General features: G+C 39.3%; 2 protein-coding genes across 5 annotated transcripts in view; one reads left to right on the top strand and one right to left on the bottom strand.

Moving 5' to 3' along the window:
- Positions 1-453: 453 nt before the first annotated feature.
- The window catches only part of LEKR1 (leucine, glutamate and lysine rich 1), a 219,359-nt gene continuing 200,972 nt past the window's right edge, over positions 454-18,840 (bottom strand). For all 4 annotated transcript variants that reach the window (XM_061168190.1, XM_061168193.1, XM_061168192.1 and 1 more), the window contains one exon: positions 454-9,717. In XM_061168190.1, coding sequence (XP_061024173.1) covers positions 9,304-9,717 — 414 coding nt within the window. In that variant the 3' untranslated portion in view covers positions 454-9,303. The remainder of the gene's footprint in view (positions 9,718-18,840) is intronic.
- Positions 7,427-7,753, top strand: LOC133073944 (large ribosomal subunit protein uL29-like). Its single transcript, XM_061167923.1, has one exon. The coding sequence runs from the start codon at positions 7,427-7,429 to the stop codon at positions 7,751-7,753; it is 327 nt and encodes a 108-aa protein (XP_061023906.1).

The raw sequence follows: 18,840 nt of genomic DNA, 5'->3' as shown, positions 1-18,840 counted from the left end.
GACAGCATTTACCTGCTTTTTCATTACGTGCAAAGGGAAACATTAGGTATTGATTCTTCTTACCAAGAAATGCATTGTCAACAAAACTTAACTTTGATGCTTAATAATTATTTATCAAAATTTAGTATATATTTATGTTTTTTAACAGTAGCATATTAATAATAACTGTAGGAATGCCCTGGTGGTCTAGTAGTTAAGAGTTCACCTTTCAGGGCATGGGGTGCACGGGGTCCCTGGCTGGGGAGCTAAGATCCCACATATTGTGAGGCCAAAAAACCAAAACATAAAGCAGAAAAAATACATAAAGAATTTAAAAATCTTCCACATAAAAAAATATAACTGTAGTAACAACTCAATCCAGAAGAACTTTGGAAATTTACACATGTGTTTTTGTAGTAATTTAATAGGACAGGACATGACTTGGTGACCGAACAAAAACAATAGGCTAGGAGAGCAATAAAAGGTTTACAATTATAAAAATAAAGTAACAATTTTATTTTTAAATGTCCATATTTATAATTTGCTGATTATCATTACAATGTCCTTTGCAACTATTTAAATTTATAATGAATTATTTTAGCTGTCAACCTGAAAATGTTAAAGAAGTACATAGTTAAAAAAAATTCTTTTTCAGGGTACACTGGCAAAAATATTGACTAACAATTCTGGAAAGAAAGTGTAGTAAGTCCTTACCTAATCACTTCTATTAAATAAGGTAGTGGATTATTTCCCTCTAACTTCATCTCCTCTCATTAACCTCAGTTCTATACTGAGTACCATGTGCCCCTTGGAAGAACAAAAGGATTCTAATTTTGAGATGCCATGAGATCCCAGCTTAAACTTCAACCATTCGAAAGTCTAGCAATAGAGAATGCAGTCCATGGGGTTGAAAAGAGTCAGACACAACTGAGTGACTAAGCAACACTAGAGAATGGAAAGCTGGCTGCCCTGGGTTTTAGAAATTCCATTTTAAATAAAAGAAGTAGGGCTTCCTAGTGGGCTAGTGGTTAAGAATCTGCCTGCCAATCCAAGGAATATGGGTTCAGTCCCTTGTCTGGAAAGATCCCACTACCACGAGGCAGCTAAGCCCGAGAGCCACACTACCAAGGCCACGGGCTGCAACCACTGAAGCTCAAGCGCCTAGAGCTCACCCTCTGCACCAAGAGAAGCCTGCACGCCACAACTAGAGTAGCCCTCATTTGCCACCAATTAGAAAGCCCCAGTGGAGCAACAAAGACCCGATGCAGACAAAAATAGATAGATAAATTATAGCTAAATCTTGGCAGTAAACTTTACTCCCTAGAAATTTAAGATTTCAGATAGAAAATTACAACTGTAGAATGTATTCACTTTAAGAAGGCAGAGGTGTCTCTTTAATGTGTTAGACCACATCAAGCTCACTTGGGGGAGAAAGGTGGATTTTTTTTTTTTTCCATGATGCCCAAAGTCAGATGCTCATATCTTTCCAGAAAACAAAAATATTTTCAGTGTTAAGTCATATGAAAACCTCTCCTTAAAAATGCTTCAATGTTCTAAATTATATGTCTAATTCTTGGGTTTGAACAATTATTATTTATGAGAGTTAATATTAATAACAAATAACCATACAAGTTAAATATCAGCAATAAGTATGTTAATAAAAAATATTCAAAACTTTTTACTGGCAAACGAAGTCAATTCCTTTCATTATTTTCTGAATTCAAAAAGGTTAAAGAATGTGGCCACCCTGCTGTATAATGAGATGGGTTGACGATGCTCACAAGCAAGTGAACATAGGGCCTTATTGTATTAAATACAGATTTATACCTTGAGAATCTGAATCAAATTCTAATTCAGTTGCTATTAGTTCTACCTTTAAAATAAATGGATCTAGATGTAATACTGCAAATTACTGTTTTATATTTAAGTGATCGGAACTACTTTGGGGGGAATAATGATATTCTAATATTAATTAATTAACATTAAGTTCCTTCATAATTCTAAGAAGTTATCTAAGTATTCTATGTTTCAGAAGCCTCAAAAGACAAATAGCATTGTCAAATTTTCTTTTGGGAATCATATATCCAAATATATATTATTATGAGATTAAAAATGTAAGGTTATTCAGTGACTTGCCAATGATCAAGGAGAAGGCAATGGCGCCCCACTCCAGTACTCTTGCCTGGAAAATCCCATGGACAGAGGATCCTGGTAGGCTGCAGTCTATGGGCCGCTAAGAGTCGGGCACGAATGAGCGACTTCACTTTCACTTTTCACTTTCATGCATTGGAGAAGGAAATGGCAACCCACTCCAGTGTTCTTGCCTGGAGAATCCCAGGGACAGAGGAGCCAGTGGGCTGCCGTCTATGGGGTCACAGAGTCGGACACGACTGAAGCGACTTAGCAGCAGCAGCAGCAGCAGCCAATGATCAAAATATTTCTATTGGATTTCTAAAAATAACAAATTTCTAGTTCTTTGCAGGCTCAGAAATTTGGGTGGTGACATATTTATGAATATTGGCTGAATATTGATTTCCTTTAATTCACTAGTTTTCCTGGACAGTTACAGATTCATAGTCAAGAGGCAAAGAAGTAGAATTTGAGTGCATTGGAAGCTGAGGTGCTGAATGGGACCACGTGGTGTGGGTGGTGGTGGTCTTAGGTTAGGTATAAGGGAGCTGCATATGACGAGGCAATTTCTATCCAACACTAACCCGTAGCTTGCAGAGGTGAAATATGCCTGGGCAACGGCACCCCTGTGAGCAGTGATCCTCATACTTTAACATGTATATGAGTCACCTGAAAGTGTTAGCTGCTCAGTTGTATCCAACTCTGCAACCTCATGGAATGTAGCCCGCCAGGCTCCTTTGTCCATGGGATTATCCAGGCAAGAATATTGGCATGGGTTGCCATTTTCTTCTCCAGAGGATCTTCCTGACTCAGGGGTCAAACCCAGTTCTCCTGCAGGTAGATTCTTTACTGTTTGAGCCATCGGATCTCATTAAAATCAGATTTCATTGAGAAAATTTGTGTGTGAGGCCAATGTTCTGCATTTCTAATAAGCTCCTAGGAGACTGATCCTGCTGGAGTACTGTAAGTAGCAAAAATTTAGAGCACTGATACTGTTCTTTCAGTCTAGAGGTGGCCAAGAGTTGGAGGCTCAGCCTCTCTCATCAAGTTGGCTGTCAAGCAGCTAAAAGAATGGAAAATTATTCAACTTCTAAGGAACCTATTATATCCTTCTGTAAAATTACAGATCTGGACCAAGTGATGGGTCAGGTCCCTTCAGAACTATAAAACTTAAGGATTTAAGATAATTCTTATTTTTATTTTGGCTGCTATTTTCTGTATTTCCCCTCATAAATGGTTAGCAAAAATTGGAAAAACGTTTCATTGCATTGTATCACTCCCAAAGGTCATCATTGAGTTGTGCTGTGCATTCTTTGAGCCAAGATGATATCTACTTTTCATGTCACTTTCTACATTCTTCTCTCATAATTCTTAGAACACTAATCAGATTTCTACTTTGCTTTAAGAATTCTTATGACTACTGAATCTGTCTGTGGGTTAGTTTTCTGTTGCCCAAATAAAAATGTAGTTCCTATTATTTCACATTTTTCAGAGAAGCTGTAATATTTGTAAATAAAGGGTGTTCCTTTAATTAGAACCAATTTCATACACTGCACCACTGCTAAGCAGCAATGGCTGGTATGATTTCAAAGTACATTTAACAGTGAACAAATTCTTTCCCTTTCTGAATAGAACTTGAGTCAGCTGCTTCCTGTTTATTCCCACTATCAACATCTTTATTCAGAACTTTTAACTCTTGTCTGGGCTACTTTACTAATCTACCAACTGGTGTTCCACTTCCAGCCTTTTCACTTTATAATTATTGCAATTCAGCCCTGCCAGAGCAATGTTCCCAAATTTCAACAAAGTGCATGCCACTTCTAGTCAAAATTCTGTGATGAGTTCTTATTCAACACCTCGATGCTTTGGGGTCAACCTACCTTTTTCAGGTTCCCATTGCTTCCCTTAACCAAGTATTTGCTACATATCTACAGCTCTGTTTACATATCTCCTCTACCTGGTATTCTTTCTTTTATAAAACCCTACTCCATTCTTTAAGACCTATTGAGAGTTCCAATTCTTGCCTAAAGTGTCCCCTGATTCTTCCACCAAGAAGTTGAACTCATACAGCACACTCTTCCTTACACCTGCCTCTCTGTATTATAACCTCTACATACGGTTCCTCACTGCCCGCCATTATACAATTCTTGGGCTTCTGTAGTACATCTTAATTATCTTTGTAACTTCCACAATGCTTTTTTAATTCTCCATATCTGTTGAAGAAAAGAGTGAATATATAATATGGCCTAAATATTCATTTATGGGTCAAGATATTCAGAAACTGCAGCAGTTTAAAATTAGTCATTAGTCTTATGTAGTGTTTATTTTTGACAAATTACATAATCTCTGTGATCTAGTATTCATATATATGTATATATGAAGGTAAAGGATTTTTAGTATATTTTTTGCTCACTTGATGGATATAAAGCACTATAATATATGCTAGAGAAGAGAGAGAACTTTCAACTTTCTGGATCATGAAATATTGTCATAGGATTAGTGTGTTTCAGATTGAACTAACGTGTTGCTAAAAATTTCTATCTGTTAATTCAGAATATACAAAGGTGAATAATTTTTATTTCATATTCTTCAGATGTAATACATTTATACTGGCTTCACAGTTTATTATTAAACTCAGCAGTGGCCACAGGACTGGAAAAGGTCAGTTCTCATTCCAATCCCAAAGAAGGGCAATGCCAAAGAATGTTCAAACTACTGCACAATTATACTCATTTCACATGCTAGCAAGGTAATGCTCAAAATACTCCAAGCTAGGCTTCAACAGTATGTGAACTGAGAACTTCCAGATGTTCAAGCTGGATTTAGAAAAGGCAGAGGAACCAGAAATGAAAGGGTTAATATTTTCTAAAGAATAAGTAGAATTTCTTCCTTAAGGTACCACAAGCACTGCCTTAGGAATGCTCCCATTATTGTCTATCATGGTTTGAGATCATTAAAACTGTCCTGTGTAAGGTACAGTGTACATTAATTATTTTCTTAAAACATGAAAGCAAAAAAATCCATAATTATTATAGGATTTGTGAACTTTGGGCACATACCAAATTGATTTTCTGTGCTCAATAAAAGTCAACATGATGGTTAGGAATTTTCAGCTGCAGAGAATTAACCCTTTTAGGATACTAGTTTGGTCTACTAGTACAATATTATAATAATTGTAAGAACTTTAAAAAATAAAACAAGAAAATTTGTTGCATAATCAAAAGCAATGAGCTATAACTAATATATAATACTATAAAACTTTAGATTAATATAAAATTAAAAGATCTTAGTCTAACATAATTTTCAATATTAATATCTCTTCCAGTCAACCAGAACATATAACTTTTAAGTAGTTCTAACTATAAATATAGTCATTTAAATCAATAAATTTTTAAAAAATTGCTTGAGAAATCTGTTAACTATAGAAGAATTCTCCCAATCTTTGTCTACCAATCCTAGTTTAAGGAAAAAAAAAAAACAGTATTATAATTTTCTAAGGAATATTTTTTATGATATTCTTTTCTCTAGATACCTATAAATTCTTCCATTCAGGTTATGGAAAATGTATGTTTATAGAGAAATTAAAACTGTTAGACTTAATATCCACTATATGCATATGAGACCCCTATTTTGTCATAATATTCACTATTTCTTAATGTTCCTGATATTTTTTTCATGCCAGGAGTTAATCAGTGTGAAAATCAAGGAAGGTTTGAATGCGTTCTTAACCCTTAGGTTACAGACTCTAATGCTATTCTCTTCTCTAAGTGTCTTTCTTCAAAAGATATAAGCACACAACTTAGACTGCTTTAAATGGTCTAGGTTGAAATAAATGTAAATATTGTCTCTATTTATCCATGGAATACTGACATAATCTCTGATATACTTGTGGAATATAATACAGCCTGACTGCAAGATCATGATTCTATTCTCAGAGTGCTATTTCCCCAGTTACTCATTGTAAAACAAGAGTGTTAACAAACCAAGAAACCAGGTTTTTCATGCATGGTCTTTATATCACTTTAGAAAAGCTTATGGGAGGACTTCCCCAGTGGTCCAGTGGTTAAGAATCTACCCTGCAAGGCAGGGGATGCAGGTCTGATCCCTGTTTGGGGAATTAAGATCCCACAATCTGCGGAGCAACCAAGCCCAAGTGCTCTAGAGCCTGCACTCAAAGATCCCCCCTGCTGCAACTAAGACCCAAGGCAGCAACCCCCCTCCCCAAATGTATCTCCATGGGCTTTCTAGGTGGCATTAGTGATAAAGAACCCACCTGTCAATGCAGGAGACATAAGAGACTTGGGTTTGAATCCTGCGAAGATTCCCTGGAGGAGAGCATGGCCACCCACTCCAATATTCTTGCCTGGAGAATCCCATGGACAGAGGAGCCTGGCAGGCTACAGTTCATGGGGTCACAAAGAGCTGAACATCACTGAAGTGACTTAGCATGCATGCACACACACATGGTTCCTGAAGAGAGAGCTGAAGTTGCAAGACTGTGGAAAAGCATGTAAAATATGATAGCAAAGACTGATGTCCAAATATTCTCTTGTGCTTTTACCAAAGGTTCCATTAGCTTTTGCCATCCACCTTATATCATGAGTATTTGTAATCTGAACATGCAAACACCAGATCAGAAACACTGAGGTCTGGTGGAGTGCTCTCCAGAATGTGGCATGAGTACTGCTGGCATCATACAAGAAAATATTAGGGGGTATATTAACAGCTGGAGAAGGCAATGGCACCCCACTCCAGTACTCTTGCCTGGAGGGTCCCATGGACAGAGGAGCCTGGTAGGCTGCAGTCCATGGGGTCACTAAGAGTCGGACACAACTGAGCTTCTTCACTTTCACTTTTCACTTTCATGCATTGGAGATGGAAATGGCAACCCACTCCAGTGTTCTTGCCAGGAGAATCCCGGGGACGGCGGAGCCTGGTGGGCTGCCGTCTATGGGGTCGCACAGAGTCGGACACGACTGAAGTGACTTAGCGTAGCCTATTAACAACATTTTGTATTTTACTAGATACACACTTATCTTAAAGTGTATTCCGCTTATTACTTTATGATTATTCTTCCTTGGGTCAGGCTTCCTTTTCATACAAATTTAAACTTAAAAATTGAGTTCATTAGCTTCCGACAAAAGTCAGATGGAGATTTGGGATTCTCTGGTAAGTGGAACAGTGATGTGGGAAGCTCAGTCACTAACTAGCTGAATCACCGTACCCAAGTCATACTTCTTTGAGCATCTGTTTCTTATTTGTAAAGAGACTGTTGTTCTTTCTCTGCAAGAAGTCGTCTGCGGCCGCCTGTACAACCATGGCCAAGATTAAGGTCCTGAGACCCTGGCAGCAAGGAGAAGCTGCTGAAACAACGGAGCACCTCAAGGTGGCGCTGTCTCAGCTGCACGTCGCTAAAGCGATAGGTGGTGAGGCTTCCAGACTCTCCAAGACCCGAGCGGCTAGCAAATCCAGGGCCTGTGTTCCCACTGCCATTAACCAGACCCAGAAAGAGAACCTCAGGAAATTCTCTAAGGGCAAGAAGTATAAATCCCTGGATCTGTGCCATGCACCACCGCTTCAACAAGCAGGAAAGAACCTGAAGACCAAGGAGCAGCACTTGAAGGAGCAGCCGTACCCACCGTGAAAGGACACAGCCAAGGCCTGAGCGCACGATGGTCAATAAGACATGAATAAACTAGCAAAACTAAAGATTGTTGGGGTGACCTCTAAGATCCTCTCTAAGATCCACCACCGTTAGATGATATGTTCTCTGTCTAACGCACTGTAAGTACACTAATCCTTGTAAAACAAAAGTAAGCATTGTAAGCCTTTACACAAGACGTGCTCACTTAAACTAGTCAGGGAAATTCATGGACTTGATGTAGATGTTTTTGAGGTTAAAACACCCTAGATTAGATCAATCCTTTGACAGGATTGATTAGAACAATCCTTTGAAAGACTGGAGATAGACTTGGTTTGGCTTAGTAACACTTTTTTTTGCACATGGGAGGGATTCCAGATATCTTTAGATTCTCTCATCTACATGGTGGCCAAAGAGCAGAGAGTTTTATGTGCCATATTTCACGTGTGTTAGTATCATCCTAATCTGAGAGTAAGAAGCCTGGGAATCCACGATGCAGTCAGATGAAAGATTTGAATAAAATCAGCCATAGAAGAAAAATACATGTTTATTACATGGAGAAAAGGATAGACAAATACTAGCATAAGGTAAAGAGTTGCCTTTTACGAAACAGGAGGAGCCTAAAGCTTTATGACTACGTGAAATAGTTGGTCTGGTTTCTGGTTTTAATTTTTCACTCTGAAAATAGAAAACATGCTAAATTAGCACTGTGTGCCTCTACTAAACTGTCTTGAATTAGTTCTCTACACAATAGCTACAGAATACCAGTTAAAGCCAAAACTTGACCTGGAGTACCAGAGACCATTTAATGGAGAAAATCTCTCCCAAGTAATACTTTCATGGCTAGGCTCCTTGTCATCTAAAATCATCTCCATAGTTTTAGAAATAACCCCCCTTTTTCTTGAATAGGAGTGGCTGTCCCTTTGTCTTCCTGAAGATTACCTATCATTACATCTGACCTTGCTTAAAAAGAAATTAGATTAACCGATTGTGAGGTGAAATAGAGAAAATTTGGTGATGATGAAGTTTGCGAATATTTGAACTAATAAGCAGTTTAAAAATGATCAAATTAAGGACTAAAGTCCTTTCATTTGCTATTTAGAATGCTAATTACATCTACTTAACCTATTCAACTCAACAAACAAATGAACAAATACCAACAAAACCAATACAATCTATTTTTTTTTTTTTTGGTGTAGAAATAGATCTTCTTGTAATAGTGCAAAAAAGTAGAAAAGATGCAATGGGTGAAAATTTTTACCTATGATCTCTAAAAGGGCATATTCATAGAGCACATCGAAACACACAATACATAAATACAGAGATTGGGTCTCTGGAATACCAACAACTTCATTATTTGTTGCAGTTTCAAAGGCCTCTTAGAAAATGTGGCTTCAAAATTCATTAGCTTGTCCAATTATTAAAAATATCTTTAAGTATGCATTCTCAATCTGCGGTAATAATTTGAAGTTTGTCATTCTTAATTACAGTGGGGCTCTGGACTCCGGGAAAGATAGACACTGTGTGTGGAGCTGCTCCTGACTTCGGCTTCATTACTGCTGACTCAGTCTCCTCCTCAGAATAGCAGCCAGTCTCTGCCTGGTCTCACTGACTGAAGACGGTCGACCCCGGGGAGGATGTGGTTGGGGGACTGTGGGCAAACCTGAGCTGCTGACCCTCTTCGGCTGAGAAAAGGCTGAAGAAGTGGTGGGCTTCGACACTCCAGGCAGGCCAGGGATTTTGATTACTTTCTCAGAGTGCAGTCTGGCAAGCCTTCTCTCTCCCTGACCACTCCCAGCTGCAGCAGAGGAGGTTAGGCTGCCCTGGCCGAGGGAGCACGGTGACAGCGGCAACTGTCCGCTCAGCTTCCTCAGCCCCAGGAGTTGTTCTCTGGCTTGACTCAAAGCCTCCGTCAGTTCAAAGCGTTCTTCACACTCTCTACGCACTGTTTCCTGAAGAAAAGTGTTCTGAAATGAGAAAAAGGAAAGAAAAAGCAGCCATAGCTTTTAATAGTGTACATATGGACAGTTATTGGCAATACAAATTGATAACTGAACTGGAAATCAGAGGTCTGTGTTCTCTGACAGGGACAAATGAGTCAAAAATGCAAATGGTTTGTGAAGATGGAAAGAACTTTAAGAGAACATTTGGTTCAACCCTTGCAGTTTGCAGAAGAGGAATCAGGAGTCAGGGTCATTCAGATGTTAGTGGTGCTGGAACCCAGAATGCCTACTTCAATAGGGTTTCAACTCCTCTGTGCCTGAAAGTCTGTCCTGCACATGTGATGTCTAATAAATATCTGTAGTGTCATTATGTTATTTTATAATGAAGGGAAACTGCAGTACATAAGATAGATAAAAATTGCTTGAATTAGAAAATTGAGAGAATAAAATATATCAACTGTAGCATTTAGATAATAAAATCAGTGATTTTACATGCTCCGTTCTCAGAACTTAAATATACTGATGATTTGCTCTTTTGTGAGATATATATCAAAATGAAGAATAAAATCTGCTTTGAACTTCATTCAGCAATCACATATCAAGTTACTAGAAGCTATAGTGGATGTAGTTCCTGCTCTCAAGAAGTTTGCACCATTGTAAGTTTGAGTAGAGCTGCTTCTTACATCCCCAACAGAGGCTGGAGCCAAGGGTAGAAGCAATGGGGGTTAAAGAGAAGGAAGAATTTTTTAGTAGCCAGAGCTGTCTAAGGATACTCTGAAGAGTTGAATCTCACTTGACTGGGAAGTACTGGAGCAAATTTAAGCTTCAAATATGTGACTAGACTAGAGATTATTACAACGTCCTCAAATATCGAGACTCTACATTTCTAGTTGAAGACTGATAGCCATCTTTCATCTATGGAATTCATCAAAATTACTTCAAGCTCCGTGGTAAAAATTAGGTCTTGGATCTCCCTAATGTACTGACATTCATGTCTGCAGGATGTCAGAAAAGAGACTGAAAAGTAAACAACTGAAAATGGTATCCAGGAACTTCTCTGCTGGTCCAGTAGTTAAGAATCTGCCTTGCAATGTAGGGGATGCAGGTTCCATCCCTGGTCAGGGAATGAAGATCCCACATGCTGTAAAGCAACTAAGCCTACAGGCAGCAACGACCAAGCCTGCACACTCTGGCGCCCAGGGGCCAAAACTAGAGAGTCGGTGTGCCATAAGAAACAAATAAATATTTTTTAAAAAGAAAGAAAATGATATCCAAATAGGTAACTACAGTTAAAGTGATCATGCTATAGGATTCTTCAGCTGAAAATGACTCTCTGCCTGGTTAGCTTGTTTGTGAAAAACAGCCTAGGCATTCCCAAGTCTGACGCTCGGTGGAAAGCGTCCTCCTAAGTGCTTACTGACTAATCTGCTGTTAGAAGAACTAAAAACAAAGCATCTTCCTGTATTTGAATTTCTTGTGATTACAGTCAGAACTCCATTCGACTCCAAATTTGGTAATCAAAATTGAAGACTATGGAACAATTCCAGATTAACAGTTGCACACTAATATTCTATAAAACCAGTGGCATGTCTGGGTCAAACAAACTCTCACCATTTATATATATTAGCAGTAGACATACATGATCCACATATCCACATTTTTTTTTTTTAAATAATGGGGGTTAATTACTCAATTCCAGTTAATTTTTTTTTTTTTTTTTTTTTTTTTAGGAACAGGAGACCAAGGATGGTATTTGTGACTTTATCATCTGGTTCTCATTAACTCTTCCTGAGATACTTGTTGAAAAGGCAGGAGAAGGAGGGCTAGAGAAGAAGCTAATAAAGTGCCTTGTTAGGTATCTTCTCATTTTCTGCTCCCAACAAGTATATTTGACCAAGAAAGACACTGAAGCCCATACTTGCTTTGTAACTTGCTGAGAGTAACCCAGCTTTGAAATGGTGGGGCCCCTGGCTTGCCACTAGAGCCAGCTCCAAGCTGCTTATGCCTAAATTAAGGGTCTAATTAATTATATCAAGCATGCAGGGGCCATTTTGTTTCAGAACAATGAAGCAATAAAAAACAGTAAGACACTGCATTTGGTTTTGCCCAACTTTTCTAAATTTAAACTTTCTTTTAAAAGGAAAAACCAAAAAAAGGAAAAACCATCAATGCATTTTGTTCTTTGTCTACTAGTAGAGTAAGCAGGCAAAATGTATTGAAGTGGTTAGATTTATGAGGCTTTAAATAAATTAGTATAGAAATTTCCTTGATTAAGAAAGCTATGGGAAAGAGTTAATTTTGTTTAAATATATAAATGAAAAAAATTATAAAAGTTAACAATGTGGTCAATAAATGCATACTAAGTTGATTCAGTCATGTCTGACTCCATGTGACCCCAAGGACAGCAGCCCTCCAGTCTCCTCTTTCCACAGGATTCTCCATGCAAGAATACTGGAGTGGGTTGCCATTTCCTTCTCCTGGTCAATGAATGCGTGACGTGAACAAAAGGTGCACAAATATGGAAGGATAAAGTGATGGATGATATGACAACAAGGGCTCTTGTTAAAAAGAAAAGAAAACTCAATCCATTTACAAAATTAAATTCAAATCTCAAAGGATAGGAGTAGTACTCTGTGGAAAACATCCTGAAAGCAAGTTACTCAAAAACTGTTTCAGGCAAGTGACACTCCGTTGGAGGAGGAAACGAAAAGGTGGAGTGAACCCAAAGATGTCCCGGTAGCAAGTACAGTGGGAGCAAAGTACCTGCCAACTCCAGACTGAATTTTGGAAGCGCTGCTGACCACCTTGGTCTGGGGCCCACTGCTCTGAAACTCATCCTTCTTCAAGGCTATTTGCTTCCAGAACAAAGGACAAATTCTCTTTCTTTTATTATTCCCCAAAGCGGGACAACCTCTAAACCGAGAAGAGTATTCAAAGATAGGTCTTCTATTTTGTCTTTGTTGTAAACACTAAGAAATCTCAGATGAATCTCACAATATCTGTATCTCCTCTGACACTTAATATTACCACCTTCTTTAACATTTGGATAATAATTCAATTTTGTAGTTCAGGTGTTAGAATTTATTCAATTGTGGAATAAATAAATGAAATAGAACACATCAAGTTTTGGAGATTGGTGTTTGAGAACTGGAGTGTATGTGACAGGGCATGACAGGAGCACACATGGATGTGGCCAGAGTTAGTGAGACACTTCAGTGAAAAGTTCCGTCATATGTGAAAAAGAATCATTTCTTGTGGGTAGATTGCTTTCAGCAATTTAAGCAAAGTATTTGTCTTTCGGGATTGATGATCTTTTTGTAAGGTTAGGTAGTTGTAGAATTTTAATATGTGTTTTCATTGAACAACATGGGAAAATATCTAAGATGGAACATGTTCGATAAGACTGAAAATCATGGGCAAATAGGAGAATAATCAGTGAAGCTACAGCATTCTAAAAGTTTTAGGTAAAAGCATCTTTGGCCATATTTTAATATAGCAAAATAGTGTTATCACTGGATTGCAACTAAACTGTAAGTCAAAATGGAAAAGAAGGCATGAGTCAGATGAAGAGGGGCAATGGGTTTTCCAGGCAGAGTGGGCAGTGATGCAAACGCCCGGCAGTGAGAGGGAGAGTCACATCTTGGGAAGATACATGGCTTAGTATGACTCCAGCGCAGAGTGCAGAGAACAGGAGAGACCAGGACTGAGGCAGGGAGAGTAAGCAGGATCAGGTCAAGGACGACTTTGACAACCTGCTAATAGTAGTTTTAACTCTGAGCACCATATGCAGTCCCGAAAGATTTATTTAAGCAGGGGCTGGCATGGCCAAATTTACAATAAAGGAAGATCCCTTTGCCAGTTCTGTAGAAAGTAGCCCTGAGTGAGAAGGGATGGGAAGCAGGAAGGATAGGAAGTCAATTTTCATGCAGCAGATTCATAGCCTAAGTGCCCCTTGGTTGGGGTGGTCTAGGAGAAGGGGAGCTAGCATTCCTGAGTCCTTAACCCATGCCAGTTGGGTGAGAACATTATCTACAGATATGCCTACAACATTTTCAGATGATGGCCACTTTGAACAGACTTAAAATATGGCTTAATTGCACTCCTACTGGGAAAATAAATGTCAAAATGAAAATATAAATTAGCTCACCATCTGTATGAAATTTCTAGTATTAAAAAAATGGTCAATTTCCCCCACTCTTTGTAATGTAAGAATGGTTTATTTTTATGTTTGTTTTCTTTTTTGTCCTTAGAGACAGCTGGATTGCTTTCAATTCCAAAAACAGTGGAAGGAGCAAGACAAGGCTTTGCTGGATAACTTGATTATTCTGAAGGTGAGAATTCCATTTGTGATGGCAATCCGCTGTATTTGGCATAATTTTGGGGGAACATGCCAGGAAAGCAAGTTCTCAGTGAAGAAGCAGCACAGATGGGTGTCTTTGTTCATGCTTTATACCCAGTGAGGTCTGAACCAGTCATGCAGTGATCAGATTACAGTTTCCACCAACCCAAATGAGATCTCTCCCAGGATGAGTGGGTGACTGGCCAACTGGGTGGGGAGCTGAGGTGGAAGGAGACTCTGTGGAAAAGGTGTGGAAACCAGAAAGATGAGTGGGTGTTAGCAAAGGATGTGCCCAACCTTCCATTTAAGACTTCTGTTCAACTAATCTGATCAGCCAAAACACTGCAGGAAAACAGTGGAAATGACCCTTTGTTAAGGCAGGGAGGAGAATCTGGATAAATTTCCAGGAAGGAAGCAAAATGGATGTTAGGCAGGTTGTTCTTAAAATTGTTTTCTATGCTTGCAAACATAATGGGCACTGTGAAATAACCATGGCAGACATACCAAAACAGAAGGAGAGATGGAGGGCGATAGTCCCTTGAACTGATAGCCTTCAAGAGCAGATTTTAGAATGGAGAGGAAGAGCCCATGAAGACATAGTGTTCAGGATTTACTTTCTAAGTCAGTAAGCTAACTTTAGTTGAGACTTAATTAACATTAATTAGATACAACAAAAACAGTTTCTCCATATTTTTCTCATTCTGTCAAATTTTTGGCATCCATACTGCATACCAGGGCTGACTCTCCAACACGTGAAAGACAGTTTTGCCTGGATCTCCCTCTCCATGACTGGAGACCCTTGGTCTGAGCCCCCTACCCCCCAGAATAGCCCCTCTTCACCCACCACCCCATCTGCCTCTGTTCCCTGTGAAGCTGGAAGGCACAGAGTCTCCATTTACCACTTTACTCTCTGGAAGACACTCCAGTGTTCTCTTTATTAGGTTCAAATTGAGTAGTTCTCAAAAATGAGAACTACTAACTTTTTAACTGACTCACATAAATGGAGTTACCAGAGAAATGTGTGCCATTTTCTCTACATCAAATAAATATACAAACAAATGCATATCCTAAAACTAGGCATATTCTTCTTGCAGAAAAGCTATTTATGTTTTCAAATGTATGTATTCCTAAAATTTAATCTTAAGAGTTTACATAAATCCATCCTTACCAGATGTATTAGTAACATTTCCTAAATAAATAGGCCTTCTTTTTAAAAAAAATAGGCTTTACATTTGGAGCTTCCCTGTTGGCTCAGATGGTGAAGAATCTGCCTGCAATGCAGGAGACCTGGGTTTGATCCCTGGGTTGGGAAGATCCCCTGGAGGACGGCATGGCAACCCATTCCAGTATTCTTGCCTGGAGAATTTCATGGACAGAGGAGCCTGGCAGGCTACAGTATCATGGGATCTCAAAAGAGTCGGACATGACTGAGCGACTTTTACTTTCACTTTACATTTGGAAAATATTGACAACACCAAAAATTTTAAAACTCATCCAGGGGCTTCCCTGGTGGCTCAGTGGTTAAAAAAAAAAAAAAAAAAAAAAAAAAAACCCACCTGCCAATGCAGGAGACCTGGGTTTGATCCCTGGGTTAGGAAGATCCCCTGGAGAAGGAAGTAGCAACCCAGTCCAGTATTCTTGCCTGGGAAATCCCACGGACAGAGGAGCCTGGTGGGCTACAGTCCATGGGGTCTCCAAAGAGTCGGGAATGACTTAGCAACTAAACAACAGCAACAACAAATGGAAGAGGCTGCCCTAGATCTCCAGGAGCATATGCATTTTATTAATGTTCAATAATTCAAAACTGAATTTCAAAACCTATCTGAAATAAAAATTCTTGTACAGGAGATTGTGAGTCTAAGTTGCAGGCTCCCTTCTTTAGATACTTTCATTCCTAGAGTCCTTGCTAGATTCTTTCTGTTTCCCTCCCACCTCACTAGATGTTCCCTCTACATCACCTTTGCCCCAGTCTCCTCATCCTCCCAGCCTCTCAGAGTTGGCACATTCTCAACCCTCCTCTATTGCCCCATGCTCTGGGTGACCTCATTTAGTTCCAAGGATTAGGATATGTGGATGTCTCTGAAATCAGTATCTCTCCTCAGTTTTCCCTGAACTTATTGTCCATTCAACACCTCCATTTGGATATCTAATAGATATATTAAGGTTCAGTTCAGTTCAGTCACTCAGTCGTGTCTGACTCTTTGCAACCCCATGAATCGCAGCATGCCAGGCCTCCCTGTCCATCACCAACTCCAGGAGTTTACTCAAACTCATGTCCATTGAGTCGGTGATGCTATCCAGCCATCTCATCCTCTGTCATCCCCTTCTCCTCCTGCCCCCAATCCCTTCCAGCATCAGGGTCTTTTCCAGTGAGTCAACTCTTCACATCAGGTGGCCAAAGTATTGGAGTTTCAGCTTCAGCATCAGTCCTTCCAATGAACACCCAGGACTGATCTCCTTTAGGATGGACTGGCTGGATCTCCTTGCAGTCCAAGGGACTCTCAAGAGTCTTCTCCAACACCACAGTTCAAAAGCATCAATTTTTCGGCGCTCAGTTTTCTTCACAGTCCAACTCTCACATCCATACACGACCACAGGAAAAACCATAGCCTTGACTAGACGGACCTTTGTTAGCAAAGTAGTATCTCTGCTTTTTAATATGCTATCTATGTTGGTCATAACTTTCCTTTCAAGCAGTAAGCGTCTTTTAATTTCATGGCTGCAATCACCATCTGCAGTGATTTTGGAGCCCCAAAAAATAAAGTCTGATACTGTTTCCACTGTTTGCCTATCTATTTCCCATGAAGTGATGGGACCAGATGCCATGATCTTAGTTTTCTGAATGTTGAGCTTTAAGCCAACTTTTTCACTCTCTTCTTTCACTTTCATCAAGAGGCTTTTTAGTTCCTCTTTACTTTCTGCCATAAGGGTGGTGTCATCTGCATTTCTCCCGGCAATCTTAATTCCAACTTGTGCTTATATTAAGGTTAACACTTCCCCAATCAAATTCCCGATATTCCTCCCAGTTGTATTCCTTAACTAGTGCTTTCCATCTTAGTAATGGCACTTTCATTCACTCAGTTGTTGACACACCAAACTTTGGCATTATCTTTGACCCCTCTTACCCTTCTTCATCATCCCACCCATCAGCAACTTCCATTACCTACACCTAGGAAATACATGCCAAATATATACCAAATCTGGCCAATTGTCACCTCCTTTATGATGGTGACCAACAATGCTTTTCTAAACCTTTTCAAGGACCTTGTAATAGGTTTTTCTGCTTTCATTTTGCCCTGCTCCTTTCAACCTATTTTCCACTCAGTAGTCAGAGTGATTCTCTAAAAATAAGTCAAATCATGTCACTCCCTTGGTTCAACTTTTCACCACACTTAGAAAACAATCCAAACTCTTAAAAAAAATTATTTATTTATTTTTGGTTGTACTGGTTCTTCACTGATGTGCATGGGCTCTCTCTAGTTGTAGAGAGCAAGGGCTACTCTCTAGTTGTGGAGTGAGGGCCTCTCATTGTGGTGCCTCCTCTTGTGGACCGCAGGCTCTAGGGTGCCTGGGCTTTAGTAGTTGCGTACACAGACTCGGTAGTTGTGGCTCCTGGGCTTAGTCACCCCACAGCATGTGGAATCTTACTGGATCACGGATTGAACCTGTGTCCTCTACAACGGTAGGTGGATTCTTATCCACTGTACCACCAGGGAAGTCCAACAATCCAATGTCTTTGTTGTTTTTCAGTCGCTAAATCTTGTCCGACTCTTTGCAACTCCATGGACTGCAGCACATCAGGCTCCTCTGTCTTCCACTGTCTCCTGGAGTTTGCTCAAATTCATGTCCACTGAGTTGGTGATGCTATCTAACCATCTCACCTCTGTCACCCCCTTCTCCTTTTGCCTTCAGTCTTTCCCAGCATCAAGGTCTTTTCTAATAAGTTGGCTCTTCGCATCAGGTGGCCAAAGTATTGGAGCTTCAGTTTCAACATCAGTCTCTCCAATGAATATTCAGAGTTGATTTCCTTTAGGTTTTACTGGTTTGATCTCCTTGCAGTCCAAGGGACTCTCAGAAGAGAAGCCAAAGTTGGAAGGTGTCCAAAGTCTTTACAGCCTTCGAAGACTCCACGTGAATTGGCCCCTCCAACCTTGCTTCCTACCACGTCCTTCTTGCTCACTAAGCTCCAGCAATGCTTGCTGACTTCCTTGTAGTTTCTCAAAGGTTCCCAGGATGCTTCTTGCCACAGGGCCTTTATACTTCCTATTCACTTTGGAATGTTCTTTTTCTTACTTCAGGTCTGCTTGAATATTATCTTCCCAGAGAGACCTCTGACCATCCCATCGAATATAACACTTCATATATATGTATGTGTGTGTGTGTGTGTGTATATATATATATATATATATATATATATATATATATATATTCTACTTCAGTAGAAAAGATTAAAAAGCAAAAACAACCAGCTGTATTAGGCACACAGATGTAGATTCTGTGGGTTCACTGAAGAGTACTCCTTTTGTTTGGACTTGAAGAATAAACAGAAATGATTCAGGTACCTGTTACTAAAATTTAAGCTAGAATCTGCTTTGTCTTTATTTTAAAAATTTCTCTAATCTTAAAAAATATCTCATTAAGGTTCATATTCTGTTGTTTATTTGCTGGACTTAAAACTTTCCTGTTTTTTCTTCTATAACTTTGTCCCTTATCCTTTCCTCTGCTTCCCTCTCTGTTGGGTCCTCTATATCATTTACTCTTTTCTGTTATTTTAAATTATTTTTTAAAATTAGTTTATTACACATAGT

This window comes from Dama dama, chromosome 19 (genome assembly GCF_033118175.1).
Source record: "Dama dama isolate Ldn47 chromosome 19, ASM3311817v1, whole genome shotgun sequence".
Taxonomy (NCBI): domain Eukaryota; kingdom Metazoa; phylum Chordata; class Mammalia; order Artiodactyla; family Cervidae; genus Dama; species Dama dama.
Note: the sequence above shows the minus strand (reverse complement) of the source record. Positions and strands in the feature narration are given on the sequence as shown.